The sequence below is a fragment of the Staurois parvus genome, unplaced genomic scaffold, assembly GCF_062004578.1.
Source record: "Staurois parvus isolate SC_StPar_1 unplaced genomic scaffold, SC_StPar_1.0 ptg001490l, whole genome shotgun sequence".
In the NCBI taxonomy this organism is placed as follows: domain Eukaryota; kingdom Metazoa; phylum Chordata; class Amphibia; order Anura; family Ranidae; genus Staurois; species Staurois parvus.
In genome coordinates this window covers 1-16,624 of record NW_028319286.1, presented here as the reverse complement: position 1 = coordinate 16,624, position 16,624 = coordinate 1, and the positions used below count along the sequence as shown (strand labels likewise).

The 16,624-nt window shown below is 43.3% G+C and overlaps 1 protein-coding gene across 1 annotated transcript; it reads right to left on the bottom strand.

Annotated features, from left to right (window-relative positions):
* Positions 1 to 1,588: 1,588 nt before the first annotated feature.
* On the bottom strand, positions 1,589 to 14,573 carry COX4I2 (cytochrome c oxidase subunit 4I2). Its single transcript, XM_089662535.1, has 4 exons — positions 14,450 to 14,573; positions 6,720 to 6,878; positions 5,843 to 5,974; positions 1,589 to 4,901 (listed from the first exon to the last, which is right to left on the bottom strand). Exons 1-4 carry the CDS (start codon positions 14,544 to 14,546, stop codon positions 4,765 to 4,767), a joined length of 525 nt encoding a protein of 174 aa, XP_089518661.1. The 5' UTR covers positions 14,547 to 14,573; the 3' UTR covers positions 1,589 to 4,764.
* Between the last annotated feature and the right edge of the window lie 2,051 nt (positions 14,574 to 16,624).

Sequence of the window (16,624 nt, the reverse complement as noted above, 5' to 3'; positions counted from 1 at the left end):
AGCCTCATAGGACAGTTAGAGGAGAAAAATTCTACAAGATTAACCAGTGCTTGTCTGGACATTGATAGAAGTCACAAGACCGCTATATACTGCTGATGATAAAAGGTATTTAGCAATTTATATATACTAAAATAGTTACATTTCCATGTTCTGTGTACTGTGGGAGACTGGATATAGTGAATGCAGGGTCCGGGGAGACTGGATATAGTGAATGCGGGGTCCGGGGAGAGTGGATATAGTGAATGCGGGGTCCGGGGAGAGTGGATATAGTGAATGCAGGGTCCGGGGAGAGCGGATATAGTGAATGCAGGGTCCGGGGAGACTGGATATAGTGAATGCGGGGTCCGGGGAGAGTGGATATAGTGAATGCGGGGTCCGGGGAGAGTGGATATAGTGAATGCGGGGTCCGGGGAGAGCGGATATAGTGAATGCGGGGTCCGGGGATAGCGGATATAGTGAATGCGGGCTCCGGGGAGAGCGGATATAGTGAATGCGGGCTCCGGGGAGAGCGGATATAGTGAATGCGGGGTCCGGGGAGAGCGGATATAGTGAATGCGGGGTCCGGGGAGAGCGGATATAGGGAATGCGGGCTCCGGGGAGAGCGGATATAGGGAATGCGGGCTCCGGGGAGAGCGGATATAGGGAATGCGGGCTCCGGGGAGAGCGGATATAGGGAATGCGGGCTCCAAGGAGAGCGGATATAGTGAATGCAGGGTCCGGGGAGAGCGGATATAGGGAATGCGGGCTCCGGGGAGAGCGGATATAGGGAATGCGGGCTCCAAGGAGAGCGGATATAGGGAATGCGGGCTCCGGGGAGAGCGGATATAAGGAATGCGGGGTCCGGGGAGAGCGGATATAGGGAATGCGGGCTCCGGGGAGAGCGGATATAGGGAATGCGGGCTCCGGGGAGAGCGGATATAGTGAATGCAGGGTCCGGGGAGAGCGGATATAGGGAATGCAGGGTCCAGGGTTTAGTAACATTTTAGATGAAAAGTTTTTGCAAACCCAAACTCTATTTTTAGTATGTTTGGCATTATGTCTCACTATATATAGTTACTGTTTTTGTTTTTTTTTGTTTATGCAAATCGTTTTCGAGTTCCTGCCAGTAACAACAGGAGGCATGAGCATCTCATTGGCCAACTGAAGGACTGTGCTTGCCATTGCCAGTCCAAAATATCAAGTACCGTTACTGGCAGGATCTTCAGGTCAGAAACTAATAGATTCCCCCCCCCCAAAAAAAAGGATTTGCTTTAAGTTGAACCACAGGATAGCAAATATTTAAATGCAACCCATGGTTATTCTTGCTCCAATCCTTATGAGATTTTGTGTACTTCTTCCAGAACTGTGCAGTATATCAGTGTGACACTTTGAACAAGGAGAGAGCAGCAGTGAGTGGTCTTTATAACAGGAAGCAGAATGTCTGGTCTTGTATCCGCCCCCTCCTGTAGTTTTCTGCAGGCAGCTTGTAGTGGGTGGGGCCTTCTGGACCCCTCCCACAGCTATGCTCTCTGCCCAGGCTATGTACAGCATAGTGATGATGTAACTTCTACAAGGTAATCTCAGAATTAGTAAAGGAATGTAGAACAGATAAAGTGAATTTATATCCTTTATTGCTATTGAGGAATACAATACATTTTTGGATTTACTTAACACTTAAAGGTGGGGATAAAAGATTTACACTTCCTAGCACGGGACCGATTTCTTGTCATTGTGATGCCGCACTTTTCTACAATGGAAGCTTTCTGGCTGACAAGTAAAGTTCATAGAAACGTGAGATGTCTCCGTTTTCTGTAGAGGTGTGAAGACTTTTTTCATGCAGGTACTCAATAGCCCATTCTCATGTGGTATATACAGTCGCTGTTTCCTTTTAGGTATAGAATTGCATGATTGATGTGGATACAGAGTGCACCGTTGGGGCTCTAAATATAACGACAGGCATGTAGCCACAATTACTAAGCAAAGGGTCATCGCTAGTCTCCATTACATCTTTCTTTATATATACTGTACATGGGTTGATGTAGTGATTCAATCCTAAAAGGTAACCCCTCCCAGTGCTGCACATTGAAAACAACTTTAGTTTCATGTGTTTTTAGCTTTTTTTTTTTTTTTCCATGAAAAATGGACAGATTCACACCTATGCATTTTTTAAATAAAATCAATAGCAATGTATCAAGCGCATGTCAATGCATACATTAAGCCGCACTTCAATACATCACAAAGCACATCAACGAATGTTAACCTCCATTAATTTGCGTGACACACGTTGACATTCAACTCAAAGTTTGTTGCAATGTGTGTTTCAAATGCACGCCATTGTGCTTCAGTTTGGCACGCGTTTTGGTGCATTCCATTGATTTCAATTGAAAACGCTTCAGGGGAAAAAAATGCATAGGGGAAAAGGTACTTGTTACAGAGTGATGGGTCCTTGGATTGTAAGATTTGACACATTTTGAGGTGTTGCACAGGATGGGCATGGTTACCGATGATGCTTTGGCAACTATACAGTCATGCTGGGGGAATTAACAAATGGTGGCAAAGGCGTAAAGCCTGCGCCACTCTTGTAAACTGAAAAACAGAACAGATTGTACCTTTTAATTTAATAAAAGGAACACAGGCATAACAAGCTTGCCCAGCTCTGCTCTCTCTCTGTCCACTTTTACTCAGCTGAGAGCAAAAGGGAGGAAGAAGGCAGTTGGCCTTATGTATAAGCAGGGAAAGTAATTCTACCTGTCAATTTGCAGGCTCTGCCCGTGTAGTGTGTTTACTGCACGGGCAGAGAGAGGCATTTGAGCTTACTGCCAGGTTACTGGCAGACAGTTTGCAACTTGTGCACCAGAACCAATCTGACAAGGATCTTGGCAGTTTTCTATAGTGAAAACTGCCACAATCCCTTTGTTATTTAGGTGTGGAACATGTACCACTTTCTATGGCACTCATGGCACAGGTAGACCTGAACTAGATCTATCTGTTTCACCTTTGTCCAGCTTGCTCCATTATGGTGAAGGAAGCTTTTTCCCTCCACTGTGTCAAATGCAGAAAAGCGAAAAATGATCATGTTTTGTAGGAAATATACCCACCCGAGGTGGCTACACATTCTCCCTGCGGCCAAAAGTCACTGAAGATTGTACCCAAATGGCTGTGGGTATCGGTGTGCATCAGTGTAAAAGTTGTCTAGAAAACGGTCCGTGACGTTAAATTGTTCCGGGTGTTTTCTACATCACTTGCTATAAAGTCCCCGGTGCGATAACACTGTTCAACAGGTAAACAGTTTTGGGCATAAAATTAGCTAATCTTGCATAATTTTGGGGTGCTGAAAACGAAAATGACCCTAAAAAATGTTGATTGGCTCTAGTTTCCATGATATATTCACCCATCTAATGACGTAAGCCATTCAAAATTATGATGCAACTTCAGCTGCATATTGCGCAATTGATACTGGTGACCAATAGAAAATTGCATGTATACTGAGATGATGCAATATTAGCCTTTAATTGCATCACTTCACTGCATAAAAGCTGCAGTATCTGTAGCTGATTGTAGTTCGACAGCGTCTTTACATTTCGTTTTATGCTTATATAGGCTACTCAGTAATGCCTCGAACTTGTGTGAATAAAGCAGATAATTTCTGCTATATCTGCGCTGAAATAACTTTTATCTCACAAAAAAGGAGGATAACAGGAATGATTAAGAAAGCCTACAACTTGTATTTTGGCTGCAAGATAGGAGACCAGGACAAGAGCTGGGCACCACATATATGCTGCAATTCTTGTGGGACGGCACTGGAGCAATGGTTGAATGGAAAAAAGGCATCTATGCCTTTCGCTGTGCCAATGATTTGGAGAGAGCCAACAGATCATGTTAGTAATTGTTACTTTTGTATGGTGCCTCCAATTGTAAAAGGGCTAAATAAGAAGAAAAAGTTATCTGTGCACTATCCAAATATTCCATCGGCAATACGTCCAGTTCCTCATGGAGAGGGGCTACCAATTCCTAAAGCACCAGAATCCTTCGTGGTTGAGTCAAGTGAGGAAGAACCTGAAGCGTGTAGTCACGTGCAGTTGTAAGAGATAGCCCTTTCCTCGAATAGAAGAGAAAAGCCAAGAGAAGCAAAACCGACACAAACTGAAGACAAAACTAGTGAGAATCCTAAGTATTAAAATGATTCAACTTAGCTTATGGCTATAATTTTTCTTGGTAATCCTATGCAATATATTATGCCATTTAGGCTTTGTTATGTAGTCAATATCACTTGCTTTATATTTGTGGAAAGACATCTATCTATATAATTATTGTGCATTATGTAGTCATTACGCCTATAGTAGAAAACTTTCCGTTTACAGAAAAACTAGAGCCAATTGACAAATTTCATTTTTATATTTGAACTCAGAATGTGAAATTCATTAAGAAATGGATCCTTTTGTTTCCAAAACTGGCAAAAAATAAAAATTTGTTGAACAGTGTAATTATTCTTTTATCCAATGGCCAATTACCCACCGGTGCAGCTGATTGGAGGACACCAACCGGTAACCCACAACTGTCCAGGGTGCCTATATAAAACAGTGGCTAAAAAGTGTTTTCTAACTCCAAAACCAAAGCCGTTCTGGAATCAGGAAAGTGTTACAATTGAGGACATTGCACAAACTAATAAGGTCAGTTTATTAACAGTTTAATTGTGCGCTCTTGGTGACGTGGTACACAAACACAGTGTGCACGGATACTGGACTTGTGCTAGGTCCTGTAACTGATCACCTCCTCGCCGTCTCCTCATTTCTTCCATTCGTTCTTCTCATAGTCCCACTTGGAGGATAAACCTTGTACGGGTCCCACACGCATGTCCAACATCCTTTTGAGCTGCATGGCCTTCCAGTCGTCTTCGAGGGTATGCGGGAGTGGAGGTAACACTGTTGGAGCAGAGAAGGTAGAGGGGGAGGCTTATTGATAACTGATGCTGCTTGTTATCAGCCGAGGGGGGGTCCTTAAAAACTAGAGGAACACCAGTCCCTGTCCTATAACTGGTTAGGGACTGCCTGTCATGGCAATGTAAAGCATACTCAGATTTTTACCTCCTCCTCAGCTGATTAGTCCACCGTTCTCCATGCAGAGATTAGTGAATGGTTAACAGCTTAGTTAGCCAATAGAGAACCTAAAATGATATCATTTTAAATGTTTTCTATTGTTTGGCTTTCTAGTTTTAATCCTTCGTGAGTCCTAGACCAAAAGTTCTGATTTCAGCAGTTAGATACGAGGTTTTGGTCAGTGATTTACTAAGCCGTAAAGATGTTCTTTGACAGATATTCAGAACGGACACAGACACAGCCCACTCTGCTCTATAGGCAATCGGATGTAAACGGACCGGCTGTCTGTTTACATCTCTCCAGATGGAGGGTAATGGATCCCCTTCCATTTGTTTTTGGCAAATCGAATCAGATTAGTGGTATGTGGGTGTAAACGGACAAGTCTTTACACCTGTAGTTCCATAGAGCAGAATGGAGGGTCTGATCAGGTCCACCTGAAAAACGGACATGCAGACCTCATTGGTCTGCTTGTGGGGAAGGGGCCTAACTGATAAAAAAAACCTTACTCTCTTTATTTTGGCCATATATGAGGTGTGATGGTCAGGTATTCACAAATGTATGACCATATAGTACTTTGATCGCCATCTCCTCTTCGCTTTTTTCTTTTTCTCCCTTTCAACATTCAATGACTTGGATCTCGAATGGAGTGGGCTCACCTCTTCGCTCAAACTCTGACTGCTGGTTGCTAAACAACTAACTAATACCATGTGAGCTACTGCCTGCGTTATGTAGGTGAATGGGTTAGCAGCCACTACCATGGTACCCACCATAAACTCTTTGCCACCAGATGATAAGACCTGTTATGCCTAAGAAAAAGAAGATGGCTCCCATTACAGTCTTCCATTCTTGGTTCGGCTTGTTCATCTCTGCATACGTCATGTTGAATTTTATCCGATAAACTGTACAAGAGAGGAAGAAAGAAAAGGTAAGAATTTGGAAGCCTTGATGAATTGTCAAAGCTGATCTCCTGATAAACAGCAAAATATATGGTTGAAACATCCACATATATAGAATTTGTAGTTCTGCTCCACAAATACCCCCTTCCAGTTTACCTACAATACCTTGGCCACATCCTGCACCTCCTGCAAAATGCAATGTAGCTACACCAAGAAACCACACCCTCGATGCATTTCATCCTGTCCACCAGGGTTTGTCCTACATGATCCTATGACTAAGCCCCCGGGGCAAAATGCATCAGTGGTGTGGTTTCTTGGCCATGTAGACTGAAGGCTGAAGACAGTCCTCATACACAGGTTATGGTGGCTGGTTGGTAGAGCGGCATTTTCTCTATTTACTGCACACATTGCTCTAGATGGGAATATTGATAGTCTGCACCTCTTCACCGGCAGATCATGGGAATAGAACCCATGGCTTTGCGCTGCGTTCTAAGCTCCGTGTAAGGGTGCAGCTACGTAATAGATCCCGGCCCAGACCCCACCTCAGCCTGTGATTGGATGATAGTCCTCACCCCTTTTCTCCACTTTGTCCCAACCAACCTGGTTAGCCCTGACCGGAAGTGGAATCTTCCCAAGCTGGAGGCCAGGCGACAGTAGAGTTATAACAGATATTTGAATTTCTAACTCAAATTTTTAGGTGGATTTCTGTTTGCATACAATTTTTGCAGAAATGATTGCGGTGCATTACGTGAAATCTTTTCCTCTTGGCTCAGCTGCTTCCAGGGCCCCTTTTCCTTGTCTTTAAGGGACACTTGCTGCTCGGTCAACGACTCGTGGAATGGGATGTCGGGTAAAGGTAAGGCGCGTTGGTCATAATATCTTGGCCTTGTGTAATACGGTGCAGCATCTGTCCAACAGAAAGGAAACATTCAGTTATCCTTTATTTTCTGTAATCATTTTATATACTTTAACCATAGGACTGGCTTCATCAAAGTGTCGAAAGAGCTACTTGTGTTTCTTGCACCGAATCAGATTTTTATAATCAACTGGTTGTGATCCTCAGCGGTGGCAGCTTAAAGTGGTTGTAAAGCTCTGAAATGAAAAAATGAACAAACCATATCCTTCAACAGTGTGTACTTGCCTCAACCCAAGGCACATCGTGTGATTTCTCTCCTTCCTCTGCTATTTCTGACAGTTTATGCCATCCCAGACCATGGACCCCCTACCACCAGCCTCAGCTGTATCCCTTCCAGAATGTGTAGAGGGGTTGTGTCCATTCCCTCCACTCTAGTCTCAGTTTACACTCTGCAGTGTGTGATGTCAGATCCCCGCCCCCTGCATTCTGGAACTCAGGAATGCTGTGTAAAATGTGCATTTTAGAAAGCTGTAGAGGAAAGAACGTTGCAGATAAATAAGTACAATGTATGTCTCTGTGTATCACCTGAAGCCAATCACTTCATTTGGTATGTGTAAGGGTTTACAACCACTTTAAAACAGAAAAGAAAATCGACACATAGCAGTTTCTTGTGTTTTTTGCCCCTTCTGTAACAGTTTTAGTACCTGTTGACCCTGCCAGTACAGCCATTTTTTTCCACTTCCTGTTACAAGGTGACCACATTGTTTCTGCTGCAATGGAAACACTGTAGCATTGCCACCGTGCAGATGGATTAGCCTTCGATAAAACTACAATTTTAGACATACTTCATTTTTACTTTTTCATATTTTTGATTTTAGCTGTTTTTGAAAGATGCTTACACAGTGAATACTGTATTTTTGTAATTTCTGGTCATTTTTTGTAGTTCAGTTTCCAGCTCAATCCCCTTCTTTGATTGCTATTAAGGTGGATGTTGACCTTCCATGGTGGATTTTTTTTCATTAATTGGTTATGGAATAGACGGTGCTGCAGAAAGAATTTAGGAAGTCAAGAGTTCTGCTTGGAATTATTTCCAGGAGATCTTCCTGCTGGAATCCACCAAGCAACCAAACAAGCCAGTGGGTTCATCAACTACCAAAAAAAAAAAAAATCAAACCTTAAATGTTATTGGTCCACATCAGGGGTGGACTGACAACCCATGGGGCCCCCCGGGCAATAGGGGATCATGGGGCCCCTGTGTCCTTGCCCAAACTCAAAAAAGCCTATGGAAAAGGTACCAGGGGCATCTCATGGGTCCCCCTACTGACCCCGGGCCCTCGAGCAGTGCCCGAGTTTCCAAATGGTCAGTCTGCCCCTGGTCCACAGTAACTTCACCCTCCCTAATACTCTAAAATGTATTCCCCTCTGAGGGATACCAGTTTCGAAACTTAAAATCTGGACTTCTAGATAACCAGGAGTTGCCCAGGAACATATATATCTTTTGCCCCTTGGATCTTCATATCCCTGCTCCTTCTTCCCTTCTGGATCCTTTTCATTTCCCCTTTAACCCTTTACCTTGCATTTATCCTCCCCACTCCGACCATTCCCCCATTCCCTTCCCTATCTCTTTATTCCCATACGCCTGCTCCTATTTGGCAACCAAAATCACATTAAATACATTCTGATGGACGTCTCCCCCGTCTGTCAAACCTACCCCATTATGCATCTAGTCCCACTTGACAAACTATTGTTTTTTGGAGTGTTGGGAAAAAAAAGGCTAAACACTACTAAAGGGCTACTAACATTATTATTATTATTACTATACAGGATTTATATAGCGCCAACAGTTTGCTCAGCTCTGTACATTATAATGGGAGACAGTACACGAGACAGTACAGTAACAATACGATTCAATACACGAGGGGTTCAAGGGCCCTGCTCCTTGGAGCTTACAATCTAGGAGGGAGGGGATAGTGGTACGGGAGGGATAGCTGTGGGGGATGGAATGGTAGGAAGAGTGGAGGAGATCTGTAATTAGCTGAGGGTGGGGTAGGCTTCCCTGAACAGATAGGTTTTCAGAGTGCGCCTAAAGGTGAGGAGAGTAGGTGATAGTCTGATGGATTAGGGTAGGGAGTTCCAGAGGATGGGGGAAGCCCTGGAGAGGTCCTGGAGATGGGCATTTTATTTATTTTTTTAGCTTTTTCCTACATGTACTATAAAAATGCTAATCCAACGCTTCACACTACAAAAAAAATTCTATTACCAGTATTTTTTCCAGCTTTTTTGAGCTTAAAAAGCCCACTAGTGCGCACGGACGGAGCCCCGAATGCGATTTTGGTGTTTTGTAACTTTGACCCAATCATAAAATGTTTGACTTTGCCCAATGATAACATTACAGATTGTGACACATTTATTGAACTCGCAACGCCCTCTGAAGTCGAAGCCAAAATTTCAAAGACGAGACAAAGAAACCACTTCCTTGAGTCTTTTGTGATTGTAAAATTGTAATCTATGGCACTCGTGTTTGCAAGGAAAACACAGAAAAGTAGTGAAGTAACTGTTTGTCGAAGCAATTAAGACAAGCCCACGTTGAAATGAATGTGTCGCAAGTCGCAGGAGAGTCATGTTAGTGTGAACCATAGGTTGGGCTATTTCAAATTTTATACTATGAATCTTTATATTGCTTTTTTTTTTTCTTTTTTTTTCTTTTTTTTCTTCTTTCAGTAAAACTTTAACTGACAACCCTGAAACTATACAAAAATAGTTGTTCAACTGATGTATTTAAATCTTTTATCAACTTCACGCAGAATCCAAAGTGCTCTAAATTGCATATTTGCTTTGTGTGCCATAACATTTTTTTTTTCTCTTTTAATGGGTTGTATTTAACTGCCTGCGGAATACGACGGGGGATTTAATTTGAGCGACTTGAGCCATGAGCGACTGCACGTCTTTTGGGGGCAAGTACCTGCTTTTACCACCCCCTGGCCGCCCAAGTAAGCCCCTTGTGCTGACAATTCTTTTGTTATGTGTTTTTTTTTTTTTTTTTTGTTATTTTCAGTTAGGTCTTCAGCATGCCAGAGACGGCTTGGAGTCTGCAAGAAGTGTGTTTTGGAATCGATCACCTGCATCGCAAGTGGGGTTCCCTGAATTTCAGATCACAAACACAATGGACTGGGGTGGACAGGTACACTACAGCAATGCTTTGATGAAATAATGAGCAGGTAGGATCAGGGGCGGACTGACCATTCGGGCACTTGGGCACTGCCCGAGGGCCCGGGGTCAGTAGGGGGCCCCATGAAATGCCCCTGGCACCTTTTTTATAGGCTTTTTGGGTGTGGTTTGAGTGCTGGCAAGGACACAGGGGCCCCATGATCCCCTATTTCCCAGGGGCCCCATGAGTTGTCAGTCCGCCCCTGGGTAGGATGCAACCCTTGTATTCATCTGAGGCAGGGTTACTCAATCTGGGGTCTCATGGGAGGTCTCCAAGGGATCTGCCACTTGCCCTCATTGCAGTGAATTTATGTCCTTTCAGTGGGCAGCACCTTTGTTTCCCTTGGAGGCTGCAGTGCCGTTTACCGTCGGGTAGAGTGATATCAGCCCAGCGGTACTTTTTGAAATTCGGCATGTGGTGCCATAAATATGAACTTGCAGTGTAGGATGAGAGGAACAGCTCCAGATATCTCCAGGTAGACACAAAGTGTATCCGTTTACATACAAAGAGAGCATCATGGCCGGCAGAGTTGTCACTTCTGCAAGGATAATTTAACATTGTAATGCAACTCTTTCTAAAAGCTGAGGGCTGCATGTGTCATTGATGTCTGTCTAGTGATTCCACTATTTTCCGTTGATGTTTTCTCTCCTCTCTGTCTTTTATTCTTCATACAGTAAAGTGAACCAGGAAAATGCTGCATTAAGGTCACTAGACTGAGCTGGAGATTTGATTTTGATTTCTATTGACCATTACTGACCATAATGTGTTATTTTCCTGATTCTGTATGAATGAATAACATTTGACCTGGAGAGAAAATAGCCTTCTACCATTCGATTTTGCCCTCATTCGCACAGAATGAAGTAACATGCAGTTCCACAGCTTGGATAGCTGTGCACCGAAGCAATTCCAGCTTTTACTTTAACCCCCTGACGCCGACGGCACACAAATATGCGGCCTCATGGAACTGGGTTTTTTTCCGTGGGGTCGCATATTTTCATACCTGTCTTTGTGCTGGGAGCGCGCCGCACTGCACGCTCCCAGCACAGAGACCGCGGTGTCACTGAGAGCCCCGGGTCCCGTTCTAACGATTGGGACCCGGGACTTGCGATTCACGTGATCGCTGTGATAGCCTCTGATTGGCTATCACAGTGATCAGTCACTGTGCAGCCCGCCCCCCTTGTTTTTTCGCTGTCTATGTCAGGAGTTAGAGAGTTACAATGTATCTCTCTTCTCCATTCATAGAGAGATAAAAAAAAAATGTTTTTAATAAAAAAAAATAAAAAAAAAATATTAAAAAATAAAAGAAAAAATTAAGAAAAATACCTAGATCAAGGTTTGATCTAGTTCCGTACCAGGGTTAGTATTTGTGTCAAGGTCAGGGTCAAAGGTCAGGATTTAAAAAAAATTGGTGTCAGTGTGTTTTAGGTTAAAAAAAAAGAAAAAAAGCCAAAAACAAAATGCACACTATTGTTTCTGGGCTTTACTATGGGTACAAACAACAAATAAAACACACATATATGGTATCGCTGCGATCCTCAAGAGCTGGAGAATTTATTTTGGGTTGTTCTATGGAGGTAGGTTATGGTCGTAACAAGAAACACACAGGTAAATAAAAAAAAAACTATTTTTTTTTTTTTTACTATTTTGGGCCACTTTTCCTTTGATGATAAAAAAAAAAATAGGAGCTGTCCATTACCATTTACCACCAAATGAAAGCCCAATTTGTCCTGAAAAAAACGCGGTATAATCCACCTGGATGTACAAAGTGGTTTTACTAACACATGTCAACGTTGCAGAATTGTGCTTAGGCATTTAGATTTGTTTTACCCTTAGGCGTGAAGGGGTTAAAGAGGTACATTTTCTTTTTTATTCTCCTACTTCATATTAAATCTGCAATTCACTGAATACATTACCTTTACAATATGTAACACAAGCTGGGGTTTAGAATGTATTTTTTTTTTTTTTTTTAACAAGGTTCCTCCAAGATATAAAGGTTGAAATACGCTCATCTGAGGCTTTCATTTCACTTCCTACTTGCATGTTTCCTTTGGTTTTCCATATACGTCCAGTGACCTTGGAATTCCCCACAGTAGGGTTCTTTTCTGTTCGGTTGTTATGGTTTGTTATGCCTGGTTGTTTTAGGGAGTTTTCTAGCGCTGGTTGTATACCTAAATTTCCCTCGTCAATTCTAAAGCAATCTTTATTGATTCCGGGAAGCATATTTAACAATGAAGAGATATTTTCTACTAGATAAAGCCCAGGGATAGAGTAATATGAATTATTAAACTTGAGTAAAAGTGTCACACTTTATCGCAATAATAAGACCATAAAGTAGAATCAAACCCACAGTGCTTTTTGATTTCAACACTTTTTAGCACAATAAAATAAACATTCCCCATTATAATATTAGAGCGGTAGTAAACCACCAAAACATTTTTAAAAAACGGACCCCCGTACTAGCACATTATGACATACTCACCTTTCAAACTGCAGGCTGTCACAGGGCTTCCATCTTCACCTGGTCTTCCTTTCAGGTTCATGGGCTCCGGCCATTTGAATGGCCAGGGCCATGATGACGTCATTCTTGCACATGCACTCTGCGTTCTATGGTATACCATGTGAATGTTGAGTGTCATCACACATGCGCGGGTGACGTCATCGGCTATTGCTGATGTGGATATCTCCTAAATGGTGCACGATTAGGAGATATTCATTGTACCTACAGGTAAGTATGTATAGTATGTTAGTATAGTGAGTTTACTACCGCTTTAAAACTCTTACCCTAGCACAGGGGTGGGCAACTATGGCCCTCCAGCTATTGGTGAACTACAAGTCTCATCATGCCTCTGCCTTTGGGAGTCATGCTTGTAACTGTCAGTTTTGCAATGCTTCATGGGACTTGTAGTTCTACAACAGCTGGAGGGCCACAGTTGCCCACCCCTGCCCTAGCACATCCAGTTGACAACGTTCATTGTTGCTGGCTGAAGAACCACAATTGCCCACCCCTGCCCTAGCACATCCAGTTGACAATGTTCATTGTTGCTGGCTGAAGAACAACCACAGTTGCCCACCCCTGCCCTAGCACATCCAGATGACAACGTTCATTGTTGCTGGCTGATGGAAGAACCTAGCTCGTGGCATACTAATTGCACCACATTGATAGCCTATGGAAAAACGGCTTTCTTGTACTGGTGGTTAGTGAAATGACCTGTTACACTGGTGGGTCATGAGGAAATGTGGTGGTCAGTGTGGGAACCCCATACATTGGAGGACAGTGGGAAGAATGCTCCTTACAATGGTGGCCAGTGGGAAGAATTTTCCCCTATAGACAGTGAACATAATCATCTGAATGGTTACTGACTGGAGAAGCTCCATTGGTCCCATTCTGGGAATTCTTCAGTGGTGCTGGAGACAAAACAATGTTGGCACCATAACATAGGAGATGAATCCATCACTGTTTACTGCTCAAGGAACCCATAGCAACCTGTGAGTGGACTACCATGGTTGAAAAAGGCTGGTCTGAGGACTCTGAGGGGCCTGGGAGCATTGTGGTGGTAGTGTTGTGGGGGGTTGAGGGGCACTGCAGGCAATTGTTTGAGGTTGGGTGCACTATTAGACCTGAGAGCCACTGTGGTAACTTAGTGAAACTTCAGCTGACTGGAGACACGAGAGGTGGAAGGCACTGTGGGGGCTAGGACACAGAGAAGGCTACGGAGCATTGTGGGCAATTATGGGAGGACACTAAAGGAACTGGGAGTCACTGTGGTAGGTTAAGGGATCTACAACTGACTGAAAGCTCAGAAGAAGGGAGGCAGAGGCCTCCACACACCTGGAAGATTCACCTGCAATGAATAGTTGGTGGATGTCAGATTCGCTGCTTCTAATTATGCCCCCTGTAACCTCTAAAACGTAGAAATGACCTTAGGAGAAAATGCGATTTCTCGGGTTGACTTTGCAATATTGTCCAGGAAACTAAAAATGAAAGGAGAACTCCACTCCCTATACATTTAAGTAGGAATGATCTGTAATCTAAGATTGCATGTGCTGGTTTCCTTTTGATTGTGAGCTGCTGAGCTACTGGAGTACCTTGCTGAAATTGATGATCTGCATTCTGAGTCATATAGAAAGTCCTTCTCTCCTCATTCTTTGTTCAATTTGTTTATTCAAGGTGACTTCATCCTAATGTCACCCTGTCCTCTGTTCTATAAATATTGATCCTTGTCTCCTGAGGCATCCTCTTCCTGTTTGATCCAATGACCTTTCCTCCACTGAAGGAGGCTGTCATGTCTTCCAGGCTTATGTATTGATTCACTTCAGTTGTGAATTCCTTCTTACCTCATTCTGTGACTCACATTTCATTTCAGGCCACGTGAACCTCGACACACACTTTTGTCATTACATTGCCGGCACTCACCTGAGCTCTCATGGGTGTGGGCCCCTCGTACACTGGCAGCTCCCAGTACCCTCAGCTTGGCCAAAAGGGGCGACCTCTGTGCAAGAACTGATAACATCTGCAAAGGAGGACAGAGCAGTCAAAAAGGGTCTTGTACATGAAAAAAAAAGAAATGTCTGTGTTATAAATAAAGCCAGATTTTCACTTTGCCGACATACTGCGCACCGAATGACAGTTGCACACCAATGATGCCACTGAAGAAAAATCACTTTTAGTGCAGGTCCAACAAACTGTCAAACATCCCACCCTGAAGCCGTGGACTTGACTTTCTTGGAAGTCCCTTCATATTCACTGAAGGTTGTCTTGAAACAGACCTAGAAACTGGTAGAAGGTAGCTGGGAATTCAAGTCATTGAGAGACAAGAACTTTGTGAGGGTAGCTTGGAACTCAAGTCATTGACTAACATAGAAACTTGGTGGAAGTAGCTTGGAACTAAAGTCATTGAGATACGGAAACTCTGGATGGGGTGGTCATCCATAAGGGCTTATTCTTAGAGACCATCCCGTATGGGTGAAATGCATCAGTGCCAAACAGCTACATGGTGGGATGTTTTGCAGTTACATTGCTTTCATATCAGGGATGTCATTGGTGTGCCGCCCATCATTCTCTTTATACTCAGTGAATTGAGCTAGGACGTGCTCGTGGGCAAGGACCCAGGATTTTTTGGAACTAGATAGAGGATGTGGGTGCTTAGAGCTGTGTTATCTTCTATATTCTTCTAAGAGAATATGATTGGTTGCAATGGACAACATTGCCAGATATTTCATGCATAAGGTGAAGTAGAGTAATAGGCAACTGAAAACCAATTCGACCTTAAATTGATATTTCACATTTGGGTTGTAAAGCCCAATACCAGCTTAAACTTGTTTATCTAGAATAGAGAATAAAAGGGCCTCTCGATGGTGATTTCCCCCCCCACATCCCCTCATGATGATTTAATACTGGCAGTTAATATGTATTATAAAATAACACACTGTGGACTTGACTTTTTTGGAAGTTCCTACATATTCATTGAAGGTTGTCTTGAAACAGACCTGGAAACTTTGGTAGAAAGTAGCTTGGAACTCATTAAGAGACAGGAACTTGGTGGAGGTAGCTTGGAACTCAAATCATTGAAGGATAGACTTTGTGGAGGTAGCTTCAAACTCAAGTCATTGAAGGACAGAAACTTGGTGGAGGTAGCTTCAAACTCAAGTCAGTGAAGCTACGTCCACTAAATATTCTCAATGACTTGAGTTTGAAGCTACGTCCACTAAATATTCTCAAACTCAAGTCTTTGATAGTTCAGACTTCTGACTCTTAAGATTCTGTCTATCAGTGGCATAGGACTGGCCTTTTAATGTAGAATTTAAATGGCAGTTCCAGGTAACAAAGCCATTCAAGATGTCCAAACATAGTTGTTCCTCAGAATGTTCACTAAACTGTCATTTTCACCATAGAGAACCTCATAGGGTCACTGGGAGTATTCTTCCTGGGGTCTGTGCTGTGTAACTGTCTTCCTCTCTATGGTTCTATGGTATCACCAATTAGTCCTCATTTACATGGGTGTACTCAGGTGTGTATCCATGTGAGGCGCGTGTTTTGCCTGCATGAGATGCATGGGTGTTTTGCGTTCCATCTTCATGCAGACAGTCCCATTCATGACCATTGGAGGGATGCATGGACACAGCTTCTGCTCCCAATTTGACATCCCTGTGGTTGCGGGTATTGGTCCCCAAATGCAAATAGTATTCATTTGGGGACACGCACCCACAATGCTGTTTAATTTAGTAGCAGCTGTGTCTGTGCATCTGCTGTATCCCCATTGACATGAATGGGGTTGCCTGCAGGCAGATCCACGGAACACTTGTGCATCTCATGCAGAAAAAATACATCCCTCACACAGGTGAACACTTAAGTATGCCCGGGTGAATGGGGCCTACTTGACTCATTCAGACTTAGCTGGATCTTCTTACTACTGACAAATTTTACATCACACTTTCTATATGGGAAACACAGCAAGGATGCTGGAGGAAAGCCTGGGAATTTCTCCCCTGTCTCACAACCAGGGGTTCCCAGATTACTGATGTGTATTTAGGTTGATACTCTACAGAAATGCATTGTTGAACTATTGAAGTGCCTGGCAGGCAGTGCCCA